Consider the following 26,374-nt stretch of genomic DNA (forward strand, 5'->3'; position numbering starts at 1 on the left):
TCTGAGGTGATAGTGTCATCTGAACCATACATACGCCACTGCACAGGTAGCCAAACCCTTCCTAACACCTTCCGTCCGTCCGTCCCTTTCTCGAAATACAAAAGTGAAGCGAAGGCAGACCTCTGCCTGAAGTAAATTGCGACCTAACCCTGTTAAAGAGGCAGGACAGTAGCTCACTGCCTGGGAAGGGGCACAGACTGCGCTTGGGTAAGGGGGCTTGGAGGAAGAGGAGGAAGAGGAGGAAGAGGAGGAAGAGGAGGAAGAGGAGGAAGAGGAGGAAGAGGAGGAAGAGGAGGAAGAGGAGGAAGAGGAGGAAGAGGAGGAAGAGGGGGCCGGCTCTGCCCTGCTGAGCACCATCCGCCCGACCCCCTTAACGCCAGCTCTCAGCCGGTCACCAGCCTCCGCCGCTACCTGTGCCCCGCGGCACCCGCGGCTGGCACCGCCCTCCCGGACCCTCCCGCCCCGCTCAGCTGCGGCGGCGGGGCAGGGGCGGGCCCGCGGCCCCGGTTATTTGGCTCCGCACCGTGGTCTCTCTGTCGTCTTTCTCGTTCCCACCGCAGACGTGCCCGCTCTCGCTATCCACCATGCCGAACATCGTGCTGTTCAGCGGCAGCTCCCACCACGACCTGTCCCAGCGGGTGGCGGACCGGCTCGGGCTGGAGCTGGGCAAGGTGGTCACCAAGAAGTTCAGCAACCAGGAGACCAGGTGCGTGAGGACTGGAGCGGCGGGGATCGGGCCCCTTTCCCCAGCCGCCGCCCCGTTACTTGCTGCTGCGGCCGAGCCGGTGCACAAGCCTATGGGTTGGCCCTCGCCAGGTGTGGGCGCGGCCGTAGGGACCGGTGTGGTTAGGTGAGGCCTGTCGGGTTCTGTCTGACCCGTTCTCCGTCCCGCTGTAGGCAGAAGGGCCCTGCGGAGTACAGCTACTGCACCGAAGCTGTTCCCGCTCTCCTGGGCTCCCTCCGGGAGCTGCTGGGCCGGGGAGAGGTGGCACTGCCCGTGCCAGGTGATGAGCATCCTCCTGTGGGGTGGGGACGGTATGTCTGCAGGCAGCCCGTCTAGCTGCAGATAGCTACTTAAACACTGATTGGCTTTATCTCCATAAATATAAAACCATCTTGAGTTTATGAATTATGGTGTATTATGCCACTTCCTAAGGAGGCTTGTATGCAAGTGGATATTAAGAGCAGGATTGTGATGACTAGACACTTGAGAAAGAGCCTGGGTCAAATCACACTTCTGGGATTGTTCAACTGGTCTTTACATTGTGTGGTGGAGCAGCTGCAGCTCTGGTATATTTCACCTTCTTAGTCCAAGACTGCTGGTCCTGTATGAAGATAATAGAGTTGTTAATATGGCTTTGGCTCACTCCTGAAAGTGCAGGTGTATTGGGTTCCTGGCCAGTCAAATGCAGGAAGTGACTCTGTAGGAAAACTCCTGTCTGAAACCATGAGGACAGCTTGCTCAGTCTGACTCTGAGAATGTGTTTGCTGGTGCTTTGTTTACCAGTATTGCCATTCTTCATTAGTCATCTTGGCTTTCTACCCGCCTATTTTACTCATTTTTAATGAAGAATTTTAAAGTGAGGTGACAGCTGTATGCTCATCCCATGAACTGGTAAGACAGTGCAGCTGCCTTTCTGTAAAGGTGATGGAGACTAGGCTGCCAGTTGATCCTGAAACACAGGTTCACAACTGTAAGCAGCTGGCTAGTCTCTGAGGTTATCATATGTTGGTTTTTATCTGTTCTTGTTCCGAATCTCCCAGACAAACATGTTGCCATTGTTCCCTTTGAAAGATTAACATGGTATATTCTAAAATTACTCTCACAAAGCTTGTCCTTCCATTCTGTCTGCATGTTTGCATTCTGAGTTTAATTGCTCTTGTTCTGGTTATGCTCACTGGCATTACTATAAACCCTCTTCCATTGGTGTTTATGCAACCTAATATTTGCACACTCTAACTCTTCTATTCATTCCTGATTGAATGTTTAAATCTTCTTTCAAGTCTTTCCAGACCCATACTCACGTTATTGCTCTTTGATCTCTTTTCTGCATGATAAAACTTAACTTGTGTATTTGGTTGCATGACTTCGTTGCTAATTTATGTCTAATTTTTTTCCTGCATTTGTTCTCCAGAGACATTCAGTTCTGCTGTTTGCTGTATTTTAAGCAGAGATTAATTGACTTAAATTTTATCCAAGGTAGAAATTTATCTCCAAAGTTTACATATTTATGAGGCAAGTTAATTAAATTCTATGCTTCAGGGTACAATAATCTTTAGTCTGTCATTGCACCTATTTTTCTAGGTGTGCAATAGTGACCTCTGCCATTAAACAAATAGGTAGTTGTGACTGCAAGGTGTCAGTGGTTTGGCTAATCTAGTAATGCCAGTTTATTTTTTCAGGCAAGTAGGGATGTAGTATGGTATAGATATGAGGAGCATATCTAATCTAAACATTATTTCTGGTTGCTTCTGTTGCAACGCTGACATTGTCTTTTTGTCTGGGTTTTTTTTTCCGGAACTTAAAATGCCTTAATACTTTAAATCATTAAGCGTTTGGGTTTGTTTTATTTTTTTTTATAACTTCACACTCTTGCATTCTAAAATGAAGCTCTTGTTTCCCATTCAGCAAGTGCAGTTGTACCCACTATATATATAATGTTTCAAGTGGGTAATCTTTTCAATATCCTTGGCAATTTTTTCAGATTCTTGGCCTTCCAGTTTTGTAGATTGATATTCTTAATTAGGAAAAAAGAAAAAGGCAACAGTAATAAGGGAATTCATCAACAGTGTATTTGAAATTACACTACAGCTAAAGTTGATATTTAGGCTGAAGCATCTGGATTTTTCAGTCTGCAGGGCAAAGTTTTGTTGTTCATGTATGTAAGCTAAAATCTATTTCTTGCTATATAATCCAATCTTTTATTTTCTTTTCCCCTCCTTTTTGTTGCATTTTTAAATTTATAAACAAATGTATGGGCCTTATGAAATACATTTGCAGTATTGCAGAATACTAGAACCTGATAGTTAAAGTGCTCAGATAACCTCAGACCTTCCCAATGGCATGCAGTCAAACCCCTGTGCAAACAGATAAGCCTGGGCCTGAGGGTCAGCAAACTCTAGCCTTGTCGGATCTGTTCAGTTAGGAAGTTGCAGAGAAGATTAATCTTTTGTTAAAAATTCTGCCTTGCTGTTTGCTGCATTCTCTTAAATGTAAATTATGTGCAAATGGATAAATCTGTGCAGCCCAAGGGCTAAATCCTTGTCAGAGTTCTGTCTGGAAACCTTTCACTTGAAAACTGCAGTTAGCCTGGCTTGCAGAACAGAATTGGGGGAAGAGCTGTCAAGTGTTTTGCATTATATTTCAACCCCAGTGGGTTTAAGGACTCGGTTCTGATACTTAGCAGACATGTTTGAGGAACTGAAGCTGTGTACCCTGAGGTGAGACAGGGATAGGACCACCACTGACAAGCACTGTAGCTAAATGGACAGGTATATTCCCAACTCCAGAACACGTAAAATGTGAAAGACTTTTTAATTTATACTGAGACTAGCATATCCAGCAATATCCTGGTTCTCTTCTGATTTAGGCATTCCGTATTCTCACAGGTCTGTAATGAAGAAGTTCAATCTCTATGCTAGAAAAAGTGAGGAAAATTGCTGGTGGACTCAACCGCTACCTCATTTTATTTTTTTTTTTTTTTTTACTTCTTCCATCTAAATTATATTGAAACGCTTTTGTTCAACTGACTGTCAAAGTCAAGCAACCTGAACTGAAGCAGTGAGAGAGCCCCTCAATAATATCTGTTTGTGGAAGATAACTCTGTTTGGTATTCAAAGCTTGTGTGTCGATTAAGTGCCAGCCAGTGTAATGGTAGGGTGGCACCATCTTTTCACTTATCTGGTAAAATGCCAGGGCTGCTGCAGTGGGGGCTCAATCAATTTATCTTCTTCAAAACCCACAAGCAACCGTCATTGGCAGTTTGGCAGGCTAGAGGAAAAGGAAAGGAATGGAAGTCCTTAAGCAGGCATATAGAAGGCTGTTGTAGCCTCAGCCTCATGAAGGTCTGTTTGACAAACATGTAACAGAAGCATATAAACGCTCTGAAGTTTCTCACAGAATTATCTTCAAATAATTTCAGATGGCATTTAATTTTAGTTAATACACAATTAATCCAAGTGCAGGCATTTTGACAAGTCAGCTGATATTAAAAAAAAGTAATTGAATATACATGTCTAATTAAAAAAAAATATTTCTTGCAGTATATGGTATGCTTGCTTCTTTAAAGACTATTTATTTTATCTCTTCTTGAAACACTGATTATTTTCAAAATGGAGAAACTGGAGTCATAGATGGTATCCTCTTACACACATAGTGCTCCTGCCCATTCTTGTGAGCTTCTTGTCAGAGTCACTGGCTGAAGGGAGTCTTTTTGCAGATTTTCTTGACAGAGCCATGAGGAAGGGAATTAAAGTCCTGCCTGGCACATGTGAATTTGGATGCTGCCTACCGGCAGACTTATTTAGCTGCTGAGGCAGATTTTTTTTCAGGAACATTGACTTAAGTGTATGCCATTCAGCTTTTCGAGGAAAATATGGGTTGACTACAAAAGGACACTGTCTGCTGTATGGGAAGCACTGTGTTGTTGATATGAGGGCCATTTGTTTGTAAGTAAATAAAACTGATTTCTTGGATTGAGATTTAATCTTGGAAGACAGGAAAAAATATCTGATGTTTCCTTGGAGAAATCTCACAGGGGTGGACATGAGCCTATATTTCACACAAAGTTGGGTAATGAAAATGGTTTGTTCTATGGAGTAAATAACTGGTGGGGGGGGGGGGAGGAGGGTGGAACGTCAAGAAACCTGGAAACATTGGTATCAGTGCTGTATGTCAGTGATGCACAATTCGGTGCCTGGCTGCAATATTTTTCTCCCATCTCCCCATCATCATACTCCAACTTTTCTACTGCAGTTGTCTTGAAAGAGACATTACCTCTCTATCGTGTACCCTGTTTCCTTTGGGTTCAGCTGCTGTAAGTGCTACAAGCTGTATTACCCTCCCTGGAGTATATAGTTATGGTGTTGGCAGACCTCTAATTGTGGAGTGAGCAAGCTCAGTTCATAAACTGGTGTTAAGTTAGCTGAAGGCGGTAGGGGTTAGGCACATCTTGGGTGTGAAGTGTCTCCATACTATCCAGCCACTAAGTGGCTCACAACCGAGGTTGTTGCGTTCTTGCTCTGTGGCAGTGGAGGCAGCTGTTTCCCTCAGTCGCTGCTTGCTTACACTGTCATGAGCAACGCGTGGTGGGGGAAACAGATGTTACCAGCTTGCCTGAGGAAGATAAAAATTGCTTCTGGGTTGCATGCACTTTGTTTATATAGGGAATTGAAGATGCAGCAAATATGACCATTTATCGCACTGTTCATAGCTCTCAGTCAGAAAAGGCCCCAAAATGCTTCAGTGCTTTTATTTGAGACCTTCACTTTGTTGACCTGTGCATTTTTTATCTTTAAGTAAATGCAAAATGCTTGAAATGTAAAAACAAAAAATGACCCATGTGAGTAATGCTGACATGTCCCACATATCCTTAGCTGCACAGTTTGGTACTCTGCCTTTGAAGACTGTGCATGTCTTCAGACTTCTTGGACCTTTGCTTCAAAATTTTCTGAGGGTTCCTTTCAGGCTGCATGTAGCTCAACCCAGAGGTGTTTGAGTGAAGGTGTTTTCCTATTGTGATGGCAAGCTGTGTGCCACAGTGGAGGGTAAGGCAATGTTTCCCATCTTGCAGTGCTTACCATGCCAGTGCCCACCATTAGAATGGGGCAGTTGTCAGTGGAGATCTAAATGGAGGGTAGCCCTGGAAGTATTAAAATAGAACTGTGAGGAGATAATGGGTGATGGGAGTTTTGGAATTCCTGTAGACTTAAAACCAGTTCTGGCATTTTCGTTTGTTGTTTTTGGCTTTGCTGGTACCCACTTTATTATATATATTTATTTGCCCACTAAGTTGGAGATCTTGTGCTAAAAGACTTTGCAAAATGCATTCCCAAAGGTAAGGGGTCAAGCACACACCATTGCTCAGTGCTTTCCATTGGCTGGATTTCAATTAATTGCAAATCCAGCATGTGAATTTTTTTATCACTTTTGAGATATTGATACTTTTTGCACACTGTATAAGGACTTTTGACTTTAAATTCTGGCCTCTTCTCTTGTTATTAAAAGTGCCTGAAGTACACATCTACTTTATTGGCACCTAAATTGCTTGAGAAATCTTACTTTTTGTAACCATGGCTAGAAGCTTAATCTGTTGCAATTATTTTAAGAGGTACCTAGAGCCTTTTTAAATGCATGATTTGAACAGGATTATAGTTATGGAATTACATTATTCATAATTTTAGTCTGGCTCTGCATACTTATTTCCCTGCTTCCCCACAACTGGTTTTTTGTTTTTAAAATTCCCATTCCTGTAAGCAATGTACACTCTGTTGGGAGTGTACTATAAATCTGGCTTAAAAGGAGCTCAGCCTGCTGTTACTTCTGATTTTGAATTTTTCTTAATGGATGCTTCAGCTCCTGAGATATGTTTGTAACATGAGTGGGCTTTGAGCTTTATCCTTAGTTTCATGGCAATTAATCTAACCAAATTTCTACTTGTTAAACTGAACTCTCAAATCAGCCTTTGCAAGACGAAGGCAGACACCAACACTGAATCTTGGTTTTCATCATGTCCTGTCTTGTGTATATCTTTCCTAGCTAGAGCCTTGTATTTGTGGATTCCAAGCAACTGGCTCAAATAAAATTAATTACTTCTTTGGGCTATTGATTTCTGTAATTTTTACTTTAAAGCACAATTATGTGGTGTCAGAGCTTTAAATGTGCGGGTTCTGTTTACTTCTCTTGAATGAGAAGTTTATTTAAACTGAGTGTTACCAAATAGCTGAATTTGATTAAATTGCATAAAACAAACAGAGCTTGCAATCTTGAGGCAAGAGCTTGTTCTTGTGTCCTTCCTTTGTGTCCTCACTATGTGAAATTGTTTAAATAACCCCTCAAACAGCTAATTTGACCATGATATTGATGTTCCAAATGGAATTTAGTAGTAATGTTAATAACTGGCAAACAGTTCGACTCCCTCCAGGTTAGTGTGCTCTGATAGTTATTTGAGGCACAATACTTCAGGTAACTGATAGTGTAGTTTATAATCCTTCACTGGTTGTCTGTTTTTAGCTGAATGTATGGAGACAAAAAAGGGGGGTGACAAAGCTCCAAACCCAAACCACCCTTTCCCAAAACAAAACAAACAGCAACCCAACAACAACAAAACATCCGAAAAAGTCCCAATGTGCTTAGTATGGGCTATGTCTGATGGGATACTTGCAACACGATGTGTTATCTTTTACTGTGTAGCTTGATGAACTTAAAATAAACATCTCTGTGTCATTGGTTGAGTCTACGTAATACCTCTCAGTAACAATCTTTGAGAAGGTTGACAATTAGAGATACTGATCTGTTGCACAGCTATCTCTAGTTGACTGGGAGATCTTTTTGCATTTTTACATTACATTATTCTCTGGCACCTTTAGCTGGGTTATTCCTGAGTGCTATGCAACTATTAATTTAAGAGTAATTTATTTTATTCTGTGCATGACTTCTGTGTGCGCTACAAAAGGTATTTATATATACATATATACATACGTTCACAATCCTCTGTGCCAAATAAGTATGTTGTTCTGACCTGAAATGCATAACCAAAATTCTTTCAAATGCACCAACGGAGAAAGCAAAAGTATTTCCATTTTCAAAGTTCTTTACAAGATGAAATAGTTAGTGCCAGCCCAAAGTCATTGAAAAGATAGTAGTTAGTGGCAATGGAAGAAACATCTTTTCAGGTCCACTGTATTAACCAGATCTATATTTATCTCAAAGTATATTCACTGACCTTCTAAATACCTGGTATTTCTTAGCAGCATGCTTAGAAATGACTGGGTTTCTAAAGAAGCAAAACAACTCTGAGTGTTATAATTTAGTGTTCTTTGTGTATATAACAATCAGTAAGATCGTGCATTTTTGTCATTCAGCAAAGTTTTCCTGTTACATGTGTTTATGAAAATAATGGTTAGGTTGGTTTCTTTTCCTCTAAATACTAAGCTCTTCTTCTGCCTTTCTTTGTCACTCCTGTAATAGTCTCCCCTGAAAATGAATTTGGGGTTTTTTTTCTTAGGCTTTTTCTATTTTCTCTTCTTTGTAATGGATTCTAAGTTAATTTCCAGAACTGGAGAATAACTTCACAGTCTTGGGCTGAGAGAGGTGTCATGGAGCTTTTGCATCTGGTGGTATTCTTCTTTGTACCTATTTCTAAGGTATGGTGTGTGACAACAATTGTTATTAAGCTGGTCCGAGTCAAGTGACAATTATAATTTTTCAGAGCCCCCATACTGATAACCTTGAATCTATAATGATGATTGAGGCTGTCTCCATAAGCTAGTGGGTAGATAAAATCATAGAATCATAGAATAGTCAGGGTTGGAAAGGACCTTAAGACCATCTAGTTCCAACCCTCCTGCCATGGACAGGGACACCTCACACTAAATCATGCCACCCAAGATTTTGTCCAACCTGGCCTTGAACACTGCCAGGGATGGAGCGTTCATAGCTTCCTTGGGCAGCCCATTCCAGTGCCTCACCACCCTAACAGTAAAGAATTTCTTCCTTATATCCAATCTAAACCTCCGCTGTTTAAGTTTGAACCCGTTACCCTTTGTCCTATCACTACAGTACCTAATGAATAGTCCCTCCCCAGCATCCCTGTAGGCCCCCTTCAGATACTGGAAGGTTGCTATGAGGTCTCCACGCAGCCTTCTCTTCTCCAGGCTGAACAGCCTCAACTTTCTCAGCCTGTCTTCATATGGGAGGTGCTCCAATCCCCTGATCATCCTCATGGCCCTCCTCTGGACTTGTTCCAACAGTTCCATGTCCTTTTTATGTTGAGGACACCAGAACTGCACACAATACTCCAAGTGAGGTCTCACGAGAGCAGAGTAGAGGGTCAGGATCACCTCCTTTGACCTGCTGGTCATGCTCCTTTTGATGCAGCCCAGAATACAGTTGGCTTTCTGGGCTGTAAGCGCACACTGAAGCCAGTTCATGTTCATTTTCTCATTGACCAACACCCCCAAGTCCTTCTCTGCAGGACTACCATGAATTTCCTTTTTGCCCAACCTGTAGCTGTGCCTGGGATTGCTCCGACCCAGGTGTAGGACCTTGCACTTGTCATGGTTACACTTCATGAGGTTGGCATCAGCCCACCTCACAAGTGTGTCAAGGTCCCTCTGGATGGCATTCCTTCCCTCCAGCATATCAACCAAACCACACAGCTTGGTGTCATCGGCAAACTTGCTGAGGGTGCACTCAATCCCACTGTCCATGTCACCGATGAAGATGTTTAACAAGACCGGTCCCAACACTGATCCCTGAGGGACACCACTCATTACTGGTTTCCAGTTGGACATTGAGCCGTTGACCACAACTATTTGTTTGTGGCCATCCAGCCAGTTCTTTATCCACCGAGTGGTCCATCTATCAAATTGATGTCTCTCCAATTTGGAGACAAGGATGTCATGTGGGACAGTGTCGAAAGCTTTGCACAAGTCCAGGTAGATGACGTCAACTGCTCCACCCCGTCCATCATTTCTGTAGCCCCATCATAGAAAGCCACCAAATCGGTCAGGCAGGATTTCCACTTAGTGAAGCCATGCTGGCTGTCACCAAGCACCTTGTTGTTTTTCATGTGCCCTAGCATGCCTTCCAGGAGAATCTGCTCCAAGATTTTGCCAGGCACAGAGGTGAGACTGACTGGTCTGTAATTCCCCGGGTCATCCATTTTCCCCTTCTTGAAAATGGGGGTTATATTTCCCTTTTTCCAGTTGTTGGGAACTTCACCTGACTGCCATGATTTTTCAAATATGATGGCCACTGGCTTAGCAACTTCATTCGCTAGCTCCTTCAGGACCCGTGGATGGATTTTATCAGATGCTTTACTTAAAGCTGGGTTTGTGTGATCAGAAATCATGTCATGGAATCGTAGTCAGGTTTCTTTATTTATTTATCTGGCTTTGTTTATTCTTCTGAGAAGTGAACCTCTGATATTCCAATACCAGACCTGGTTTTGATAGGGTTTCTAATTAAGCCTGACCAGTATATTTCAGTCAAGGAATGTACTTCATGTCTTGCTGAACTTAAGTTATGTTGACCAAAACTTTTTCAGCTTCACTAAGGAAAACAAACGAGGAATATATTTCAGTTGAAATGGTTTTCTCTGAACAGCCCTATTCTGTTGATCAAAAAATGGAACAGGCAGGTAACAGTTCTATAACCAAAAAAATTGTCTTTGCCAAGACAAAAACCTCCAAAAGGTTTCCTGGATTAACACTGACATGTCTGTAAATGAAACTGCCTCTGACCACCTCTGTCCTTCCTAGTGTTTTCTAGATTATTTTATTTTGGCCTTAAAGAAACTTGCTAGAAGCATTGTTAGGCAAAAAATGTGTTCAATTGAGGACAAAAAGTAAGAGAAGATCTTTTCATGGCTTGTTTGGGACTGCAGAGGAGTCAAATAAGGGGGATGGGAGCATGGATTCAACTATCCTGAAGGTAATAAATCAAATGTTTGTGTATCATTAAGATGTTTTTGAGCAGTAAATTCCTGTCTGTTTTCTAGCTTAGTGTTTCTGAAAGTTAATGAATCTTACACAGCACCCTGAAAGCTGGTAAACAAAAGTTGTTCAGATTGTGTTTGACTAGAACAGGCCTCAGCACTGAAGGACTGTGAATAATCAGAGAAATTACCCACATCTGGGCTGTTTGGACAGTTTCCAGATAGAAGCTTTTGCTTATTTGCGTCTTGGTTAAAGATGCAACCTTTTAAATAAGGGCCCAAGATATTTTAGCATTTAATTATTAAGACTAACTTAGTAGAGCATGGGTTTGAAAGGTCTGATTGTCTCATTACTTGGGGAGTCTCTATGTTTCTTGTACACTGTACATGGATTTGGGGAAACATAAAGATTAGTCTACTGGGTTTGTGTAACTTCTGGAGTAACAGATATGAAAATTTAGTGTGGTTCAATAGTTGATTTATCTTGCTTGGGTCTAGAATTGAAAATCTATATTGAACAGATTTGTTTTAATTTTCCTGTTTATTTATAAGGTCTATTTAATTGTTTATTTCTGTGGTGAAAGCAGTGAACTGTGCCAGAATTTGCCTTGAAGTCTGTAGAACAAAGTAACTCTTAGATACTATCATAAGGAACCGCAGTATGCAAGCGCAGTTAGAGCAAATAGAACAACTGATGCAATGTAAGATTTGAGTCATGGTGAGCTGTTGATGAGCAGACCTCTTTATTTTTCTCTAAATTTTTTTTATTTTTTATTTTTTTTAAGAAGTAATTTAGTTGGATATCATGGTATACATTTTAACTGTACTTCTGGTTTTGAGGTGTAGTTATACTTCTCTCTTGTAAAATGCAGTAGTTTCTTGAATTTAGTAACAATTATAATAGAAAAATAATTGCCCTTTTTAAGGAGAAGTTCTGATTCAGGCAGCACATAATAATTCAAAGCTGGCCCTGTTTCTGTACTTTCTAGGTTATTCTTTAAATGCTCATCTTCTTGGGAGATGGCAAGTATGCAGAACACACAGATGGAACAAAACAAAAAAGGCAGTATCAAATTTAATAAAAATGTGAGCTGCATCAGTACTATAGCCATAAATTACTTATTGGTTGGTGTAGACCTTATGAAGACCATAATTAGGCTGAAGTAAATTTTAAGCTGGCTTATATTGAAATAAATATTGTATCAAGAAGAGAGTTACGCAAATTGCTGTAAAAAAGAAAAATGTTATGCTAAATGGGGATAAACCTATAGAAGTTTATTAAAATAAAACTTTTTTTTTTCCTGTTCTTTAATAATGTTTTTCCAGTAATTCAAGTGTTTAAATGGTCATCTCCTGCTCTTTCAGTGTAGAGATTGGTGAAAGTGTGAGAGGAGAAGATGTGTATATCATCCAGAGCGGCTGTGGAGAAATAAATGACAACTTAATGGAACTGCTTATCATGATCAATGCTTGCAAGATTGCATCATCCTCCAGAGTGACTGCTGTAATTCCATGTTTTCCATATGCCAGGCAAGATAAGAAAGATAAGGTAGGCAAAAACTGTGTCATTTTGGAATGCTTTTTTTGAGCTTGTTCACTTGACATTTTCTTGGAGATGAAACCTATTTTCATAAATATTTAAGTGACTTTAAAGATTTACTTGGCTTTTTCATCCTTTTTGGTAAAATGTTAAATTATTTCATATATAGGTGAATGAACTGAGACAATTTTTTTTTTTTGGTTGTGTTTTGATAATTGATATAGCTTCAGTTTGAAAAAGTAGTTACATCCTATGTATGGTATATTGCAGAGTATTCTGCTAGCAAAACTCACCTTACATAATTTCTTTTCTTGCATTTCCTAGTTTGTTTTTGGGCTTTTTTAACCTCTATATATGAAAACAGAACACCCTTTTAAACATTTTAATTGCATGGAATGAAATCCTTAATTTGAAATGCTATTATAATTATCTAGATGGGGTTTATGCTATATGGTTAAACAGAAAGCCAAATGGATCGAACCGATTAAATCTGCAGTGCATAACAGTAATTAATAACGGTTTGCTGCAAGGCAGATAAAAAAAATGTAATATTTTTTATTGATGAAGACTACAAATTGTATGTAAACCCCGTAAATATCCATATGATCTTAATGCCTTTTTCCTGAATTTGGTCTGCCAGAACTGATGACTATACCAGTTGAGCCAAGTTCGTAACACTGACAAGCTCTGTGTCAAGCTAGCCTGATTTTTAAAAGATAAAGAACTAAACGTTTTTATCTCTGATATCTATATATCTATATATATGTACACAGAGAAAACTTGTAATATGTTATGTGAATGTTCTTTTGCCTCATCTCGCTTGAAAATACTTAAAATAATAGAAGTGAATTTGGCTTTTAAGATAGGATTGCAGTGATTTTTCTTTTTGGAAAGTTGCACCTCTCCTATACTTCCTGTTAATAGCCCCATCCTTTTCACTTTGGACATCAAGCAAAGCATTCTGAAAGCTTTCTCTTGTTCTTTATACTGTTTTCTATAAATACATAACAGTACTGAAAAGTAATGCAGGAGCTAAAAGTAATAGCAGATATTACAGTACATGTAGTGCTCAGCTGGTGATGTCTGACAACAAAACTAAACAGAGAAACATTACTTTCTGATATACTCATTCTTTAAGTGCAGGCTCTCTAATGCCGTATTAATATTATCAAGACCTCCTTTCTATACTTCTAAAAGCAGAATTCAGGAGTTAGACAGTAGCTCCCTATTCTTTGCTTACATCTTTGAGAACTTCATTTTTGCTGTGTTTTGTATTTAATAATGCTCTTCCTTAATCAGGAAAGCTGAAATACTACTTTATATCAGAAGAGCTTGGAAAGGAAGAAATAAACCTTTTGTTGAAAGGAAAGGAGAACCCATCACCATGCTTTGATTTCCAAATTAATATTGGAAGATTCTGCTGGCCCATCCTATAAGTTCTTGGTGTGGGAAAGAGCTGATTATGTTCCAAGATTTCCGTGCACCTAGGTTATGCCTTGTCAAGGTTACCCCAAATCTATGTGGGAAACTTCCAAGAGACACTTAAAACCCACAGTGTGATAGCCAAGCATGCCACTCAGGAGCATTTTGTCTTTTGGAAATGCCATCGGAAGATGGATAGCTGATGAAAGTGATTTTTTTTGATTAACAGAATTTGAACATTGTACTAGACTCTCTCTGGGTGTCACTGTGTTCTCCTGCAATTCTAGGCATGCCATTTCTTTTTTTTTCTTCTTTCTTTTTTTTTTTTTCTTTTTAACCTCTGTTTTGCAATTGAAAACATGTTTGCCATCTTTGGAAATTAACCTTGGTAGCTGACCTCCATGTTGCAAAATAACCTATAATATAGCTGTCAACATTGGGCAGCTTATTGACAGGGAGATCTTTGCTCCTGCTCACTGTTGGATTGCATCACATCATTTGGTCTTTGACCCATGTTGAGTGCACAATTTGTGTGCTGCCTCAAACACCAGTGAAATGCCAGCCATTTCCTTGCTATGGTTGTGCACAGTTTTTCTTCCCTCAGGTGAAAGATATTGCTGTAGTCTGCTTGACTATGAAGGGAAGCAGTATAAACACAAAACTGGTTGCTGTTTTCTGGTTGGAATTTAAGTTGTTGAGTTTAATCCATAAAGAGCTAAATAGACTGAGTCCTTGCTGCTTGAAATAACCCTTTATTATGCATCCTTCTGTTGCAGCTATGATTGCTGAGAACAATGAAAAAACTCTTTGTTTACCTAATGAAAGGGCCTTGCAGTAAAAAAATCATGTTCTGCACAAAACCTGTGTAATCTGCTCTGGAAATGTTAGCATTAAACCTGAACTAACTTTAAATGAGAAACAGAGGTTAAAAAAATAAAAATAAAAAAAAAGCTTACTGAAAATCATAGAAAAGTTGGGAAATTACTTTGGATGCAGTCAAGTACTGCTGTAAACTAGAATACTTCTGAGACACAAGCTAGCTAATTTAACAACAGCTCAGGTGTATCTGTGCTTTGGCCATAGCTGCATTTATGCATCCTCTAATTATGCTAACCTTCCAAGCCATGGGCAGGACACACTTACGCAGGATGCTGCAGAGATGCCTTTGACTTAGTTAGAAAGTAGAGTGATAGGCAAGTTTGGTGTTCTACAGCTCATGTAACTTTGTTTTTTTGATTTGTAGAAGGGGTCCTTGGAGCGTTGGGTAGGTATCCTTTTTTTTTTTAATCTAACACTATGTATTTCCATTAATATGGCCTTAAATTGGGTGAAACTTACTATTTACATTATGTATAACTAGGAACATTTTTGGTTTCACTTCCTGATTTCAGCTGTGTTTCACCTAGGCCATGACAGTAATCCTGTGGAATAATTTGCTACTGGAAAACTCTTAGCTTCTAGTTAAAAAATTATCTGGGCATTCAAGATAATGGCTGTCAACTTCTGAAGTATCAAAACATATCTCATTTTTTAAACAATAAATTTTGGCAATACATTAGTGAACATTCTGTATCCATACACTTCACAACTGGCTTTCCCAGAAGTAAAAGTTCCAGTTATAAATCCTTGGGGTTCATAGATTTCTTTTTTATTTATTTTTTAAATTTTTTTAGTTGGTTGGGTTTTTTGTTTGTTTTGTTGTTTTTTTTTCTTCAGGATGAATGTGATCCATTTTGAGCAAGACAATTTAATAAGATGTTTAAAGGCAAGAGAGCTTTAATCTTCATGAACAATTTTTACTTTCAGCTATATGTCCTTTGCTTGGTTACTCTTGTGAGGTTGTTCATATTAGCTTTATAGGTTCTCCCCCACCCCTGGTAATTATAGGAATCGCAAATAAATTTCTAATGCATCACTTAGGGAGAAATTATTTATATAACTTGTTAAGTGGGGAATTTCCTTAGAAACCAAAAATTCGGTGATTTTGTTTTTTACAATTTAGCTTCTGTACATAATGTAATGTGTTTCACACTAATTCTGAAACAAATCTTAACTTGTGACAAAGAATGGAATGATGAAAACTGTGAATCTCTGTGTCCTTGCCTCTGATCAGAAGCAAACTTTACAAACTCACGATAAAGAAAATCTTGAGTTCTTATATACCTTTGCCATCTAAGTTTGAGTAACAAGGCTAGGTTATCTGAGGTTCCCATTAATATAGTGCCTTTGATTTTAAAATAATCTACAATTTGGGTCATGCTGTAGGACAGAATTTATTTTCTATGCAAGCAATCAAATCTGAAATCCTTTTTGAACATGTTGTGTGTTTTTTCTTTTAATGCACAATTTTGTGTAAAAGAAACTGTCAGAGAGCTGCGAACTTCATTTGTCTTAATCTCCTATTAGCCCATTCTTGAGAAACAGGTGTTGGTGTCTGGCTATCTTTCCTTCCAAGACCGTCTGTCCACCAACACGTAGGCAATCTCTGATGTGTGCATATCTGCTAAAACCAGTTACCTAGTGGTAAACCCTTCAAGTTCTTCCTTCTGGGAAGGCAGCCTGCAAGGCCAGCAACTGAAAGAAGTACCAACTGGTAATGTATTCATTAGTATTTGATGGAGAAAAGTATTTTGGCTTGGGTTGGTTTTTTGCTTTTGTTTTTTTTTTTCATTGGTGATACTGATGACATTGATGCTTGAGACAAACTAAGTGGTATTCACATTGAAAAGAAATGCCAAATGCAAGGTCCTACATCTGGGTCGGAGCAATCCCAGGCACAGCTACAGGTTGGGCAAAAAGGAAATCCAGTGCAGCCCTGCAGAGAAGGACTTGGAGGTGTTGGTCAATGAGAAAATGAACATGAGCTGGCTTCAGTGTGTGCTTGCAGCCCAGAAAGCCAACCGTATCCTGGGCTGCATCAGAAGAAGTGTGACCAGCAGGTCAAAGGAGGTGATCCTGCCCCTCTACTCTGCTCTCGTGAGACCTCACTTGGAGTATTGTGTGCAGTTCTGGTGTCCTCAACATAAAAAGGACATGGAACTGTTGGAACAAGTCCAGAGGAGGGCCACAAGGATGATCAGGGGATTGGAGCATCTCCTGTATGAAGACAGGCTGAGAAATTTGGGGCTGTTCAGCCTGGAGAAGAGAAGGCTGCATGGAGACCTCATAGCAGCCTTCCAGTATCTGAAGGGGGCCTACAGGGATGCTGGTGAGGGACTATTCATTAGGTACTGTAGTGATAGGACAAGGGGTAATGAGTTGAAACTTAAACAGGGGAAGTTTAGAGTGGATATAAGGAAGAAATTCTTTACTGTTAGTGTGGTGAGGCACTGGAATGGGTTGCCCAGGGAGGCAGTGAATGCTCCATCCCTGGCAGTGTTCAAGACCAGGTTGGATAAAGCCTTGGGTGGCATGGTTTAGTGTGAGGTGTCCCTGTCCATGGCAGGGGGGTTGAAACTAGATGATCTTAAGGTGCTTTCCAACCCTAACTATTCTATGATTCTATGTAATAGAAAAAAAAAATAGAAGCAAAATTCAGTGTGCTGAATGGAGAGGAATTGGCAAACTACATTCTGGGAAAAAGGTAATCTGCCTTTAGCAGCAAGCCTGATCTAGTTACTTGTTTTTACTGGAGAGGGTGGTTCTGGTTTGCCGCCTTCTTTTCCTTTCCATTTGAGCTGTCTCATCTGGTTGCTGTGGGTTCAGACAAGTCCCAGTGTGCAGCACAGGGGAAGTGGTAGAAGTATATAGCATTGGAATGAGGGATGGGAAAAGCAGGGGAGCCAACTTCTGGTTTCAGCATCAGCAGTTGGTCCAGTTTAGTTCTGACATCAAAATAGATCTTTGCAAAAAGCTAATAACAGAATGCCAATAGAATCAAAAAAAGCAGAAACTAAATCTTTGTTTTATTAGATGTTGCCAGCAAATTGAGAGGATTTTAAAGCCAGCTTAAGAACGTGGATTTATACTGCTTAAGATGAGCTCAAGTGATCAAGAATTTGAGTGGTGTGAACCAAATATTTACTACTAATAATAGAAATATCCAGAAAGCTTTGGCCAACCTCAACCTCACAGAACTGAATTTAAATGAGGGGCAACATAGTCTTTAGTAACTGGAAAATAGTCCATGCTGAAGATGGCAAGCTCTTATGGAAGCTATATGCATCTGAATTGCAGACATCTAAGTAAGTGCTAGTTGTTGCATAACTTCTGTGCATCTTAAACAGACCAAATGATGGTGATGTTCTATGAAACACAAAAACTAAAAAGGATGGTTTTCGAAGTGGAGAATTTCTGTCCTGATGCTGATAAACTTGATCTAGCCATATGAAAGACTGCAATATTTCTCTTCCTTTTCTGAAAGTATGTTGGCAGTCTGCAGGTTGAAATGGAAATGCTGAGTTTCCACCCAAACTAACAAAAGTTTTGAAGAAAATACTGGCTCTGATATGACACAAGGAGAAAAGCATTCAGGTTAAATTTGCAGTGGTTTAGCTTGTTTTAGGTTATGTCCTTGAGCATCAGTGGAAGGACATCAGAGACGCTCTGTGTGTATGGAGTGGAGGTAAGAAGCGTTCCTAGGAGGCTGAATGAGGCTATTTGATAAAGAGATGTAGCAGGAGAGAATACTATGCCAGCAGAAAACAAAGTCTGACAATGTGATGGAACCTCTGAATTGCAGTTCTGCTTTCATGCTAATGTTATTGCCAGCTATTAGCCTTATTTAGAGATTAGCAAAAAGAGAACAGGAGGTTTTGCTTAGTTCTTCTGTTAGAAAAAACTGTTAAATATAGGGACACACAGCTGTTTTTAGAGCTTAAAAGAAAAAAATCTGAGAAACCTTTATAGTTGCTAAAAAAAAAAGTGAGGTATCTTCCAGTCAAATTGTCCATTTTCTCTCTTTTTTTTTATTTTTTTATGCTGCTCTTTATTCTGCATCCTTGTCACTTCTAAAAAAGCTCTTGCCATTGGCATTAGCATTGCTAAATATATTTTTGTTGGTGTTCTTCCTACTTTTCTGTTTTGTTTAGTTTGTTGGATTTTGTTTGGTTTGGTTTACTTGGTTGTTATGGGGTTTTTCTTCGTCCCCTTGCCCCCTGCCCCTTTTGGGAATTATAGACTCATAATTGCATCCAACAATTAAGCCTGAATTAGCAAAAAAAGAATAAATAAATAGGCTGTGGTAGAAGACCCCTGCCAACATGGATCTTTTACAAGGTTTACTGTATCATGAAGAAATGCTTGATTCTCTTTTAAAGCAGTATTTTCAAAAGTTGGATTCACTCTGCCTTCAGTCTTTGGGTTTGGCAATGTTTTTAAGCAGTTATAGTTGCTCAAGAATTGGGTGTTAATATAGGGTAGTAACTTAGAGAAATGGAGATTATCCAGCTTTCTGCTATAGGAAAGTTACCTGAAAGTTTGAAATAGAAGAAAATGGAAAATATATCTCCAATTTATCTGCTCGTCAGTCTAATTACTAAAAAGCATTATTAGGCAGACAGTGCAAACTAACTTAAACATTCTTAAATGTTCTAGTGAGTTTCAAAAGCTCAGTAGCAAAATTAGCTATTGGCAGACTAGTTTGGCTAAAGTTCTGGAGCTCTCCATATCTAGATTCCAAATATTCTAAAGGAGAAAATCAGTAAAAGTAGCTAAATTTCTGGCTCCTTGCATATAGTTGAAGTAGAGTTTAAATTTAAACATTTGTGCTTTATTTCCCAGAGTCGTGCTCCAATCTCTGCAAAACTTGTTGCTAACATGCTGTCAGTTGCAGGGGCTGATCACATCATCACCATGGACTTGCATGCTTCTCAGATCCAGGTACCTATAAGTTCTTCATTAACTGTGGCTAGGGCCTCTGCTGAATTAATGTGTGAAAGGTTAATGTAGGAGATTCCATTTTTGCTGTTCAAGTAATGCTAACTTGCCCATATTGAAATATTTCTGTGCCTGTCAAGCTGTTTAAGTTTATGGAAGTTAAATATTACTCACTGAATTATTTGAGAGCTTTTCATAACTTGAACTTGGCCACCCTTAGGCACTCATCTTTTCTGATTTTTATATCATTTGAGAACAGCTGTTTTTTATTTCACTGCTGTTGGGTGAGATTTTTAGAGGCCTTAATATTTGGCTAACTTCTGCTGCATTTGATAGTAATATAGTGCAGAATTAGACCAGTATAAAATACTAGTTAAAGCTCTACTATACATGAAAGGCAAAGGCTTGATTCTTTCCCTGTATCTTTATTCTAGATAAGACATAAACATATATTCATTAAATTCTCTTTCTCTTTTGGACTAGGGTTTCTTTGACATTCCAGTAGATAACCTGTATGCAGAACCTGCAGTGCTGCAATGGATTAAAGAGAACATTTTGGAATGGAGAGATTGTATCATAGTTTCACCTGATGCAGGTGGTGCAAAAAGGTACTATACAAGCCTAAAAATATTAGTTTTCCATGTAGCTACTGGTTAATGAAGTAGTTTGGCTTCCTTCCTCTATCAGCTATGCATGATAGATGATACATCACTGATTAATCCAAACTGCATTGTAAAAACAACAAAGCTAGTTCTTCCAGTGTTGTTCATGCTTGAAAACATCCAGGAGCTTTCTATACTCTAAGAAATTCTTTTTCTTTTTCCCTGGCTATGGCCTCATTAGCTGAATCCCTCCACAGGAGGGAAGAGATTTTTCCTGCTGCTTGCTTCTTTAGTCCAGTTGCTGCACCTCTTCCTGCTTCGCTCTGGAATTGCCTAAGCTTCTCTTCTCTGTCAAAGCATATGGCCTGTCCCCACTGTACCTGCTGGCATTTAGGTAAGAGCTTGCTTGAGTCAGTTTTCTTTGTTACTGCATTCCAGCTGTAAACCTATTGACCCCAAGTTGTGCACTATGAACACTAGGAAAAGGAAGTGAAGTTTTGAGTTGCAAAAGGTGGAAGTAAAAAGGGTAATTCGTTGGTGTGTTTCTCCATTTGTAGCATGCATTTCTCATTTAGCAGCCTCTCTTTTATTTGGTAATCTAATGAGTATAACTAATGCAGAACCAGGCTGGCTGGTGAGGTGATGAAGCATGCCACTAAGGCAAAATACTTATTCTCAAGTTTTATTGGTCACGCTCCTTCTACAAGCAAAAGACAAATGAAGTAAGAATCCTGTAACCCCATAGTAGTTTAGGTGTTTGGATGTAGTGTGGGGAAGAATGTGGAACACTCTCATAATTTGATTTTAGTTGAAGTCTTTTGGTCTGTTGTGAGTGTTCATAGAATTACAGAATAGTTTGGGTTGGAAGGGAACTTCAAATGTCATCTAGTCCAACCCCCTGCAATGAGCAGGGGCATCTTCAACTAAATCAGGTTGCCCAGAAACACACCCAGCCTGGCCTTGAATGTCTCCAGGGATGATGCAGCCACCTCCACTCTGGGCAACCTTTTTACCACCCTCATCATAAAAAGAAATTCTTCCTCACATCCAGCTTGAATCTCCCTTCTTTTAGTTTAAGATCATTTCCCCTCATCCTGTTGTATCAGGCCCTGCTGAAAAGTGTCTCCCCAGTTCATGTTGCAATAATTCATAGGGAAGTAGGACTGCTTAGAATTCCATAGCTGTTCCTGTTTAGATTAATCAAGTTAAGGATGTGAAGAATAGAAACCATAGAAAACATTCTAAAATCCATAAAGCTCAGGCAATTAAATTTCTTTGTTCATTCCTATCTGGATACTGTAGTTTTCATTATTTTTGTTTGGGTTTTTGTTGGGTTGTCTTGTTGGTTTTGTTGTTGGTTTCTTTTTTGGTTTTTGTTCATTTGTTTGTTTTTTAACTAAATACAGCCTTCGTTTAGAATTCAAATCAGAAGATAGCATCTTGTTTTTCCTTTAAGAAATATTTGTATATTACCAGTTTGATAATAAAACTTTATTTTTGAGGACCACTTTCACTGTATTTAACATAGTCTATCTTTGGTACCCTTCTGTTGTAATGCGACCAAGCAGTTTTGAAGTGGGAAAAGATCTTGCTTTCAATAAATTCACAACTGCTTCTTCACTTCCGTTAATGTAATGTAAGCAAAATGGTTTGGCCTTTCCATTTAAAACATGCAGAACTTTAAAATAATATTTCGGTTAATGAAAAGTAAATAAAATGTGAATAAAGTTTGTCTTAGAATTTAACTCTGTAAGAATTAAGGAAACTAAAAAATATTCTTTCAGTAATTTAAAATATCTGGGTTTGGGGATTTTTTTTACCACTCGCCTGTTTTTTCTAGCTTATTAAATTTTGTGACGGAAACAAGGGATGAAAATTCTATTAATATCTTAACTTCACTGAGGTCTTGCTATGAAATTACACAATTATTCAGAAAAAAAATCCAAAAAGTGTGGAGCTTTTGTTTATCACTCAGTTGTTGAAAAACTGTAACAGCACCTTTGTATTTAAGTAGTAAGGAAGTAAACTTATTCTCTATTAGCTGTGTACACTAATAACCTTGTTGATAACATTCTAAACATCTTTTAAAAAGCCTACAAGGTTGCACCAACATAGAAGCACAGTATCATTTAGCCCTGGGTCTTTGTACCCACCAGCTCTGGTACATTAAAAAACCTGAAAAAAAAGCAATCAGAAGTTTGTAACAAATTAAGTTTGTTATTGGAGGTTTGTCTGGCCACCAGAGGTCACCCTGAATAGTTTTAACAGATCTTTGTCAAGCAGATGTCTGCTGAGGGAATTACTAATGAAGTAAGGTAGTGCATTACTATCAAGTACTGCTAAAAGGAATATTAATCACTATTAAATTCTTTGGCTTTTTCCCCCTTTGGTTTGTTTTCACATTTCTGCAATGGTATTTTCAGTTACAGAATGCTACAGTGCATATTGGTGTAGCTTTAGAATTGAGGCTACCTCAACTTTAAATGTCTGGCACTAGGTATTGCAGCAGTTTAATAAGAGCTTGTGTGTAGCTGAAATGTGTTCAAATCCAGGCATTTAGCTTTTGCTGCAGTAATTTCAAAGCCAGAAAACATAAAAACTGTGGCTTATGACAAATGTACACTATGACTCTGCTTTTTCTTTTAAAATAATCTTCTAAATGTGCTGTATTTCTTCCCGTAACTTAGGGTTACTTCAATTGCTGACAGACTGAATGTGGAATTTGCTCTCATTCATAAGGAAAGAAAAAAGGCAAATGAAGTGGACAGAATGGTCTTGGTTGGTGATGTGAAAGATCGAGTAGCAATTCTTGTTGATGATATGGCTGACACATGTGGCACAATATGCCATGCAGCAGACAAGTAAGTGTTGCTATGAACTGGCCCACTGTCCTGCTACACTGTAACTTGCAGATAGCTGTTGAATGCTGCTGCTGTGGCCGGCATGCTTGTAACCCAACCTGGCCTTTGTAGCATGAAGTAATTGTGATCCTGGAGTCTATAGGTTGTAGTCCTGTGATCAAGCAGTGTCCCCCTTTAGAATGTGGAATTGAGAATATATGTACAGAAATATAGTATCTGTGTTTAGAAAGAGGACAGAATAAAGAACAAGTCTTTTAACTTGGTACACACTCACCCTGTCACAGTGCATCCTCCTTGTAGGTTGCAGCTACTAAGCCTATTGCTGAGAATGACCAGAAAACTTTGACTCTGTTGTCATTCAAAATGAAATTATGTTTCTGTGGTTTTGTCGTGGATATTTGTTTGTTTTGGGTTGTGTGTGTTCTGTTCGGGTTGGGGTTTTTTTTTCCCCTGTCTTACTGTACTTATGCTGTGGTCTTATAAAATGCCACTCTTTGAGGACTCCATTTGCAAGACCAGAAAAGCAGCTAGGACATAGCTGAGCATCTGGAGGCAGACAGCTCTGTCAAAACCAACTTAAGAGACTGATTCATCCACAAGGTGTTCTTGTTCTTGAATTTCAACTTCTTTTTTTCTCATATGCTGCATTTCACTGGGTTTGGATGAACAGCATATTTTCCCACAACCCTGCAGTAAGCTAGGCTTTTAATTATTAACATTTCTTCTTCCTCAGACTCTTTCCAAGCAGAATTGTTTGAATTGCAAATGAAAACAAAGGTGGGCAACAAGGCAGGAACAACAGACTTGTGAATACTGCCATGAAACCTATTTTAATTTTGCCTGATTAAGATAGAAAACTTGTCCCAGTATTCATTTGTTTCTTGTGTTAATATGTATAGCATTTTAGATTAGCATCACTGCTACTGGAAAGAGCTGTTTAATTAGCAGGGTTTTTTTGTGAGCCTTGTATGAGTGGAAAGTTTTAAGTTCTCTGAATTAATTTGTAGATATCTGTATATTTCTGTAGTTTCCAGGAGGAATTTGTGTGTAAAATGTATTTTGCAGAGATTTGTATCTGGCTTCATCTGTAGTCATGTATGTAAACAAGCATGACAGCATACTTTTCCTTTGTGTTCTACAGGTTGGTATCTGCTGGAGCTACTAAAGTTTATGCCATTCTTACACATGGCATCTTTTCTGGTCCTGCTATTTCTCGGATTAATAATGCATCATTTGAGGCTGTTGTTGTAACTAACACAATCCCCCAAGAAGATAAAATGAAACACTGCCCAAAAATTCAGGTACTGTAGTGTTTGTCATCTGTTTAAACTCTGCATTTGTGTTTTACTGTTCCCTGATGCTAGAATTTGTGCCCTGAGAGCAAAATAATGTTCTAACAGACACTGTTTGCAGAACACCTTGCTAAAACTTGTCTATGAACTGTTTTAAGTGGATTTGGGTGGTGCAATAGAATATTGAAAATATTTGGTATTTGTAGCTAATAGAGTACGTGTATCTGTGAAAGAGTGGCAAATGTAAAACTGGCTGGGTTTTTAGTTTGTTCAGGTTTTTTGTTTTGTTGGGTTTTTTGTCAATATTAATCATACGATATTTGTATGTAGGAGCTCAAGTTAGTTATGTTATTGTGGATGCCACAGAAACCTTCAATTTTATTTTTTTTATTTTTTTTAAATACACTGAGGAAAATGCCAAGATAACAATGACATGTGTTTCATTTCAAAAACCAAATGAAAGTACAAAGTTCACTTAAATTAGTAGGTTTTGCACATGGTTCTTCTGGGAAGTCATGTGTCCCCTTTGGAGTTTTTCTGTACTACAGAGTGGAGGAAAACAAAAGATTGTTGGGTTTTTGTGGTTGTTTTTTTTTTGTTTGTTTGTTTGTTTGTTTGTTTGGGTTGGGATTTATTCATTTGTTTTTCAGACAGCACTGAATTTTACTTATTTCTTTTTTTAGATGTTAAGATTTGGTATTTATTGAAACCAGAAAAGGTATATTTCCCTTAAACTATATTTGTGTCCAGTGGACACTGCCATCTGATGGCTGGAATAGTTTTTTTGACAGCATGCCCTGTGCCAGAAGTCTCAACAAGTATGCCTGTGCTGCAGTCTTATTCAATGCTTCCTTACTCAATTTTTGAGTTTCTATTAATGCAGTTCTTACGTATTTGTTACGTATTTAATGCTTTAATGTTTATTTAATTGCTAGAAGAGGGATGAGAGTGCAGTGATAAACTGAACGTTTGTTCATATGCTTCTAAATGGTATAGTTTATTGCTCTTGGCATGCTATAAAACTTATAATCTTAATTTTTCTTTCAGTTTATTGACATTTCCATGATCCTGGCTGAGGCAATTCGAAGAACACATAATGGTGAATCTGTGTCTTATCTATTCAGTCACGTCCCCTTGTAACTGTAGGAGGTTACATTGCATTGTTGCAAAGGTCCCTTCAGTTAGCACTTGTTTTTAACAATGCATCTCAAACACAAGAAATTAGTATCTTTGTACAATTCTAGAGCTTTTAGGTTTAATTATTTTATTTGTCTTGTAATTACCATTTGTTCTTTGTAAATGGGCAATAAATCTCAGTCATGCAGAAACTTCATGACTTCCCTTGAGAGTCTGGAAGTCATGTGTTATGTAAGTTTTTTGTGTCGACCCTTGCTTTCAGCTAAGCTGCTGCTTCAGTTTCATTTTTCTAGGCAGAGCTCTACAAATTGTAAAACTTGATGGGATGTATGCATATAAGATCATGTTCTGTGTTAAGCTAAATGCTGCATGCTTGGGTATCTTGTATCTATTCATCTGTCAAACAAGCTGCTGGTTTTTTTTTATTACATTTAACTACCATGAATAGCATTTTGTAAGCCCTAACAGAATGTAAAATTTATGTTAATTTTAAGGAGCTGTTGACACATCCATAGTATTAACTGTTTCATATGCTTCAAGTTCTTGTTTTCCATAAGATGTATGTAGCTGCTGTTTTCTTTTGTAAAGCTCTCATTACATTAAATTGTTTAACACCTCTTCTGTGAAGTTACTGTCTTCAGTTTAAGATTAATGTGGTAAGAATAAGGTGTTTCCAGGATGATCCATTTCATGTGTTTCAATATTAAGAACCAATCTTCAATCCTCAACAATTTGGTTTAAATTTTGCTTTTTTCTTTAATTCTTCATCATACTATTTGATTGATTAAATGAATTATTAAATAGCAATTTTCCTGATAATATTGTAAAGTTTCACTATGGAAAGTCCAAAAAGCAAATTTACAGTCTTCTTGCTACATAGGAAGAGTTTGTGCATATTAAGATTGTGTTCCTGCACCTAGATCATGGGAAAACTGTTTCCTACCTCAAATCATAGTTGTTACGTACAAAAGCATTTGCCATGCTTCAGAAATGCTCCATTGCTGTGGAGCTGCATAAAGAACAGCCTGTTTTATACTACCTTGCT

At 38.7% G+C, this 26,374-nt stretch overlaps 1 protein-coding gene across 3 annotated transcripts; it reads left to right on the plus strand.

The window, feature by feature from the left end:
• Positions 1 to 560: 560 nt before the first annotated feature.
• PRPS2 (phosphoribosyl pyrophosphate synthetase 2) lies at positions 561 to 25,365 on the plus strand. 3 transcript variants are annotated; one of them, XM_005151434.3, is made up of 8 exons: positions 561 to 706; positions 12,024 to 12,207; positions 14,864 to 14,884; positions 19,342 to 19,440; positions 19,921 to 20,045; positions 22,727 to 22,900; positions 24,042 to 24,201; positions 25,240 to 25,365. In XM_005151434.3, exons 1-8 carry the CDS (start codon positions 585 to 587, stop codon positions 25,330 to 25,332), a joined length of 978 nt encoding a protein of 325 aa, XP_005151491.1. In that variant the 5' UTR covers positions 561 to 584; the 3' UTR covers positions 25,333 to 25,365. The 3 variants fall into 3 exon arrangements, with proteins under 3 accessions (XP_005151491.1, XP_005151493.1, XP_005151492.1); XM_005151436.4 differs by lacking the exon at positions 14,864 to 14,884 and having other exon boundaries at positions 12,024 to 12,222; XM_005151435.4 differs by lacking the exon at positions 14,864 to 14,884.
• The last annotated feature ends 1,009 nt before the right edge of the window (positions 25,366 to 26,374 follow it).

The sequence above is a fragment of the Melopsittacus undulatus genome, chromosome 2, assembly GCF_012275295.1.
Source record: "Melopsittacus undulatus isolate bMelUnd1 chromosome 2, bMelUnd1.mat.Z, whole genome shotgun sequence".
In the NCBI taxonomy this organism is placed as follows: domain Eukaryota; kingdom Metazoa; phylum Chordata; class Aves; order Psittaciformes; family Psittaculidae; genus Melopsittacus; species Melopsittacus undulatus.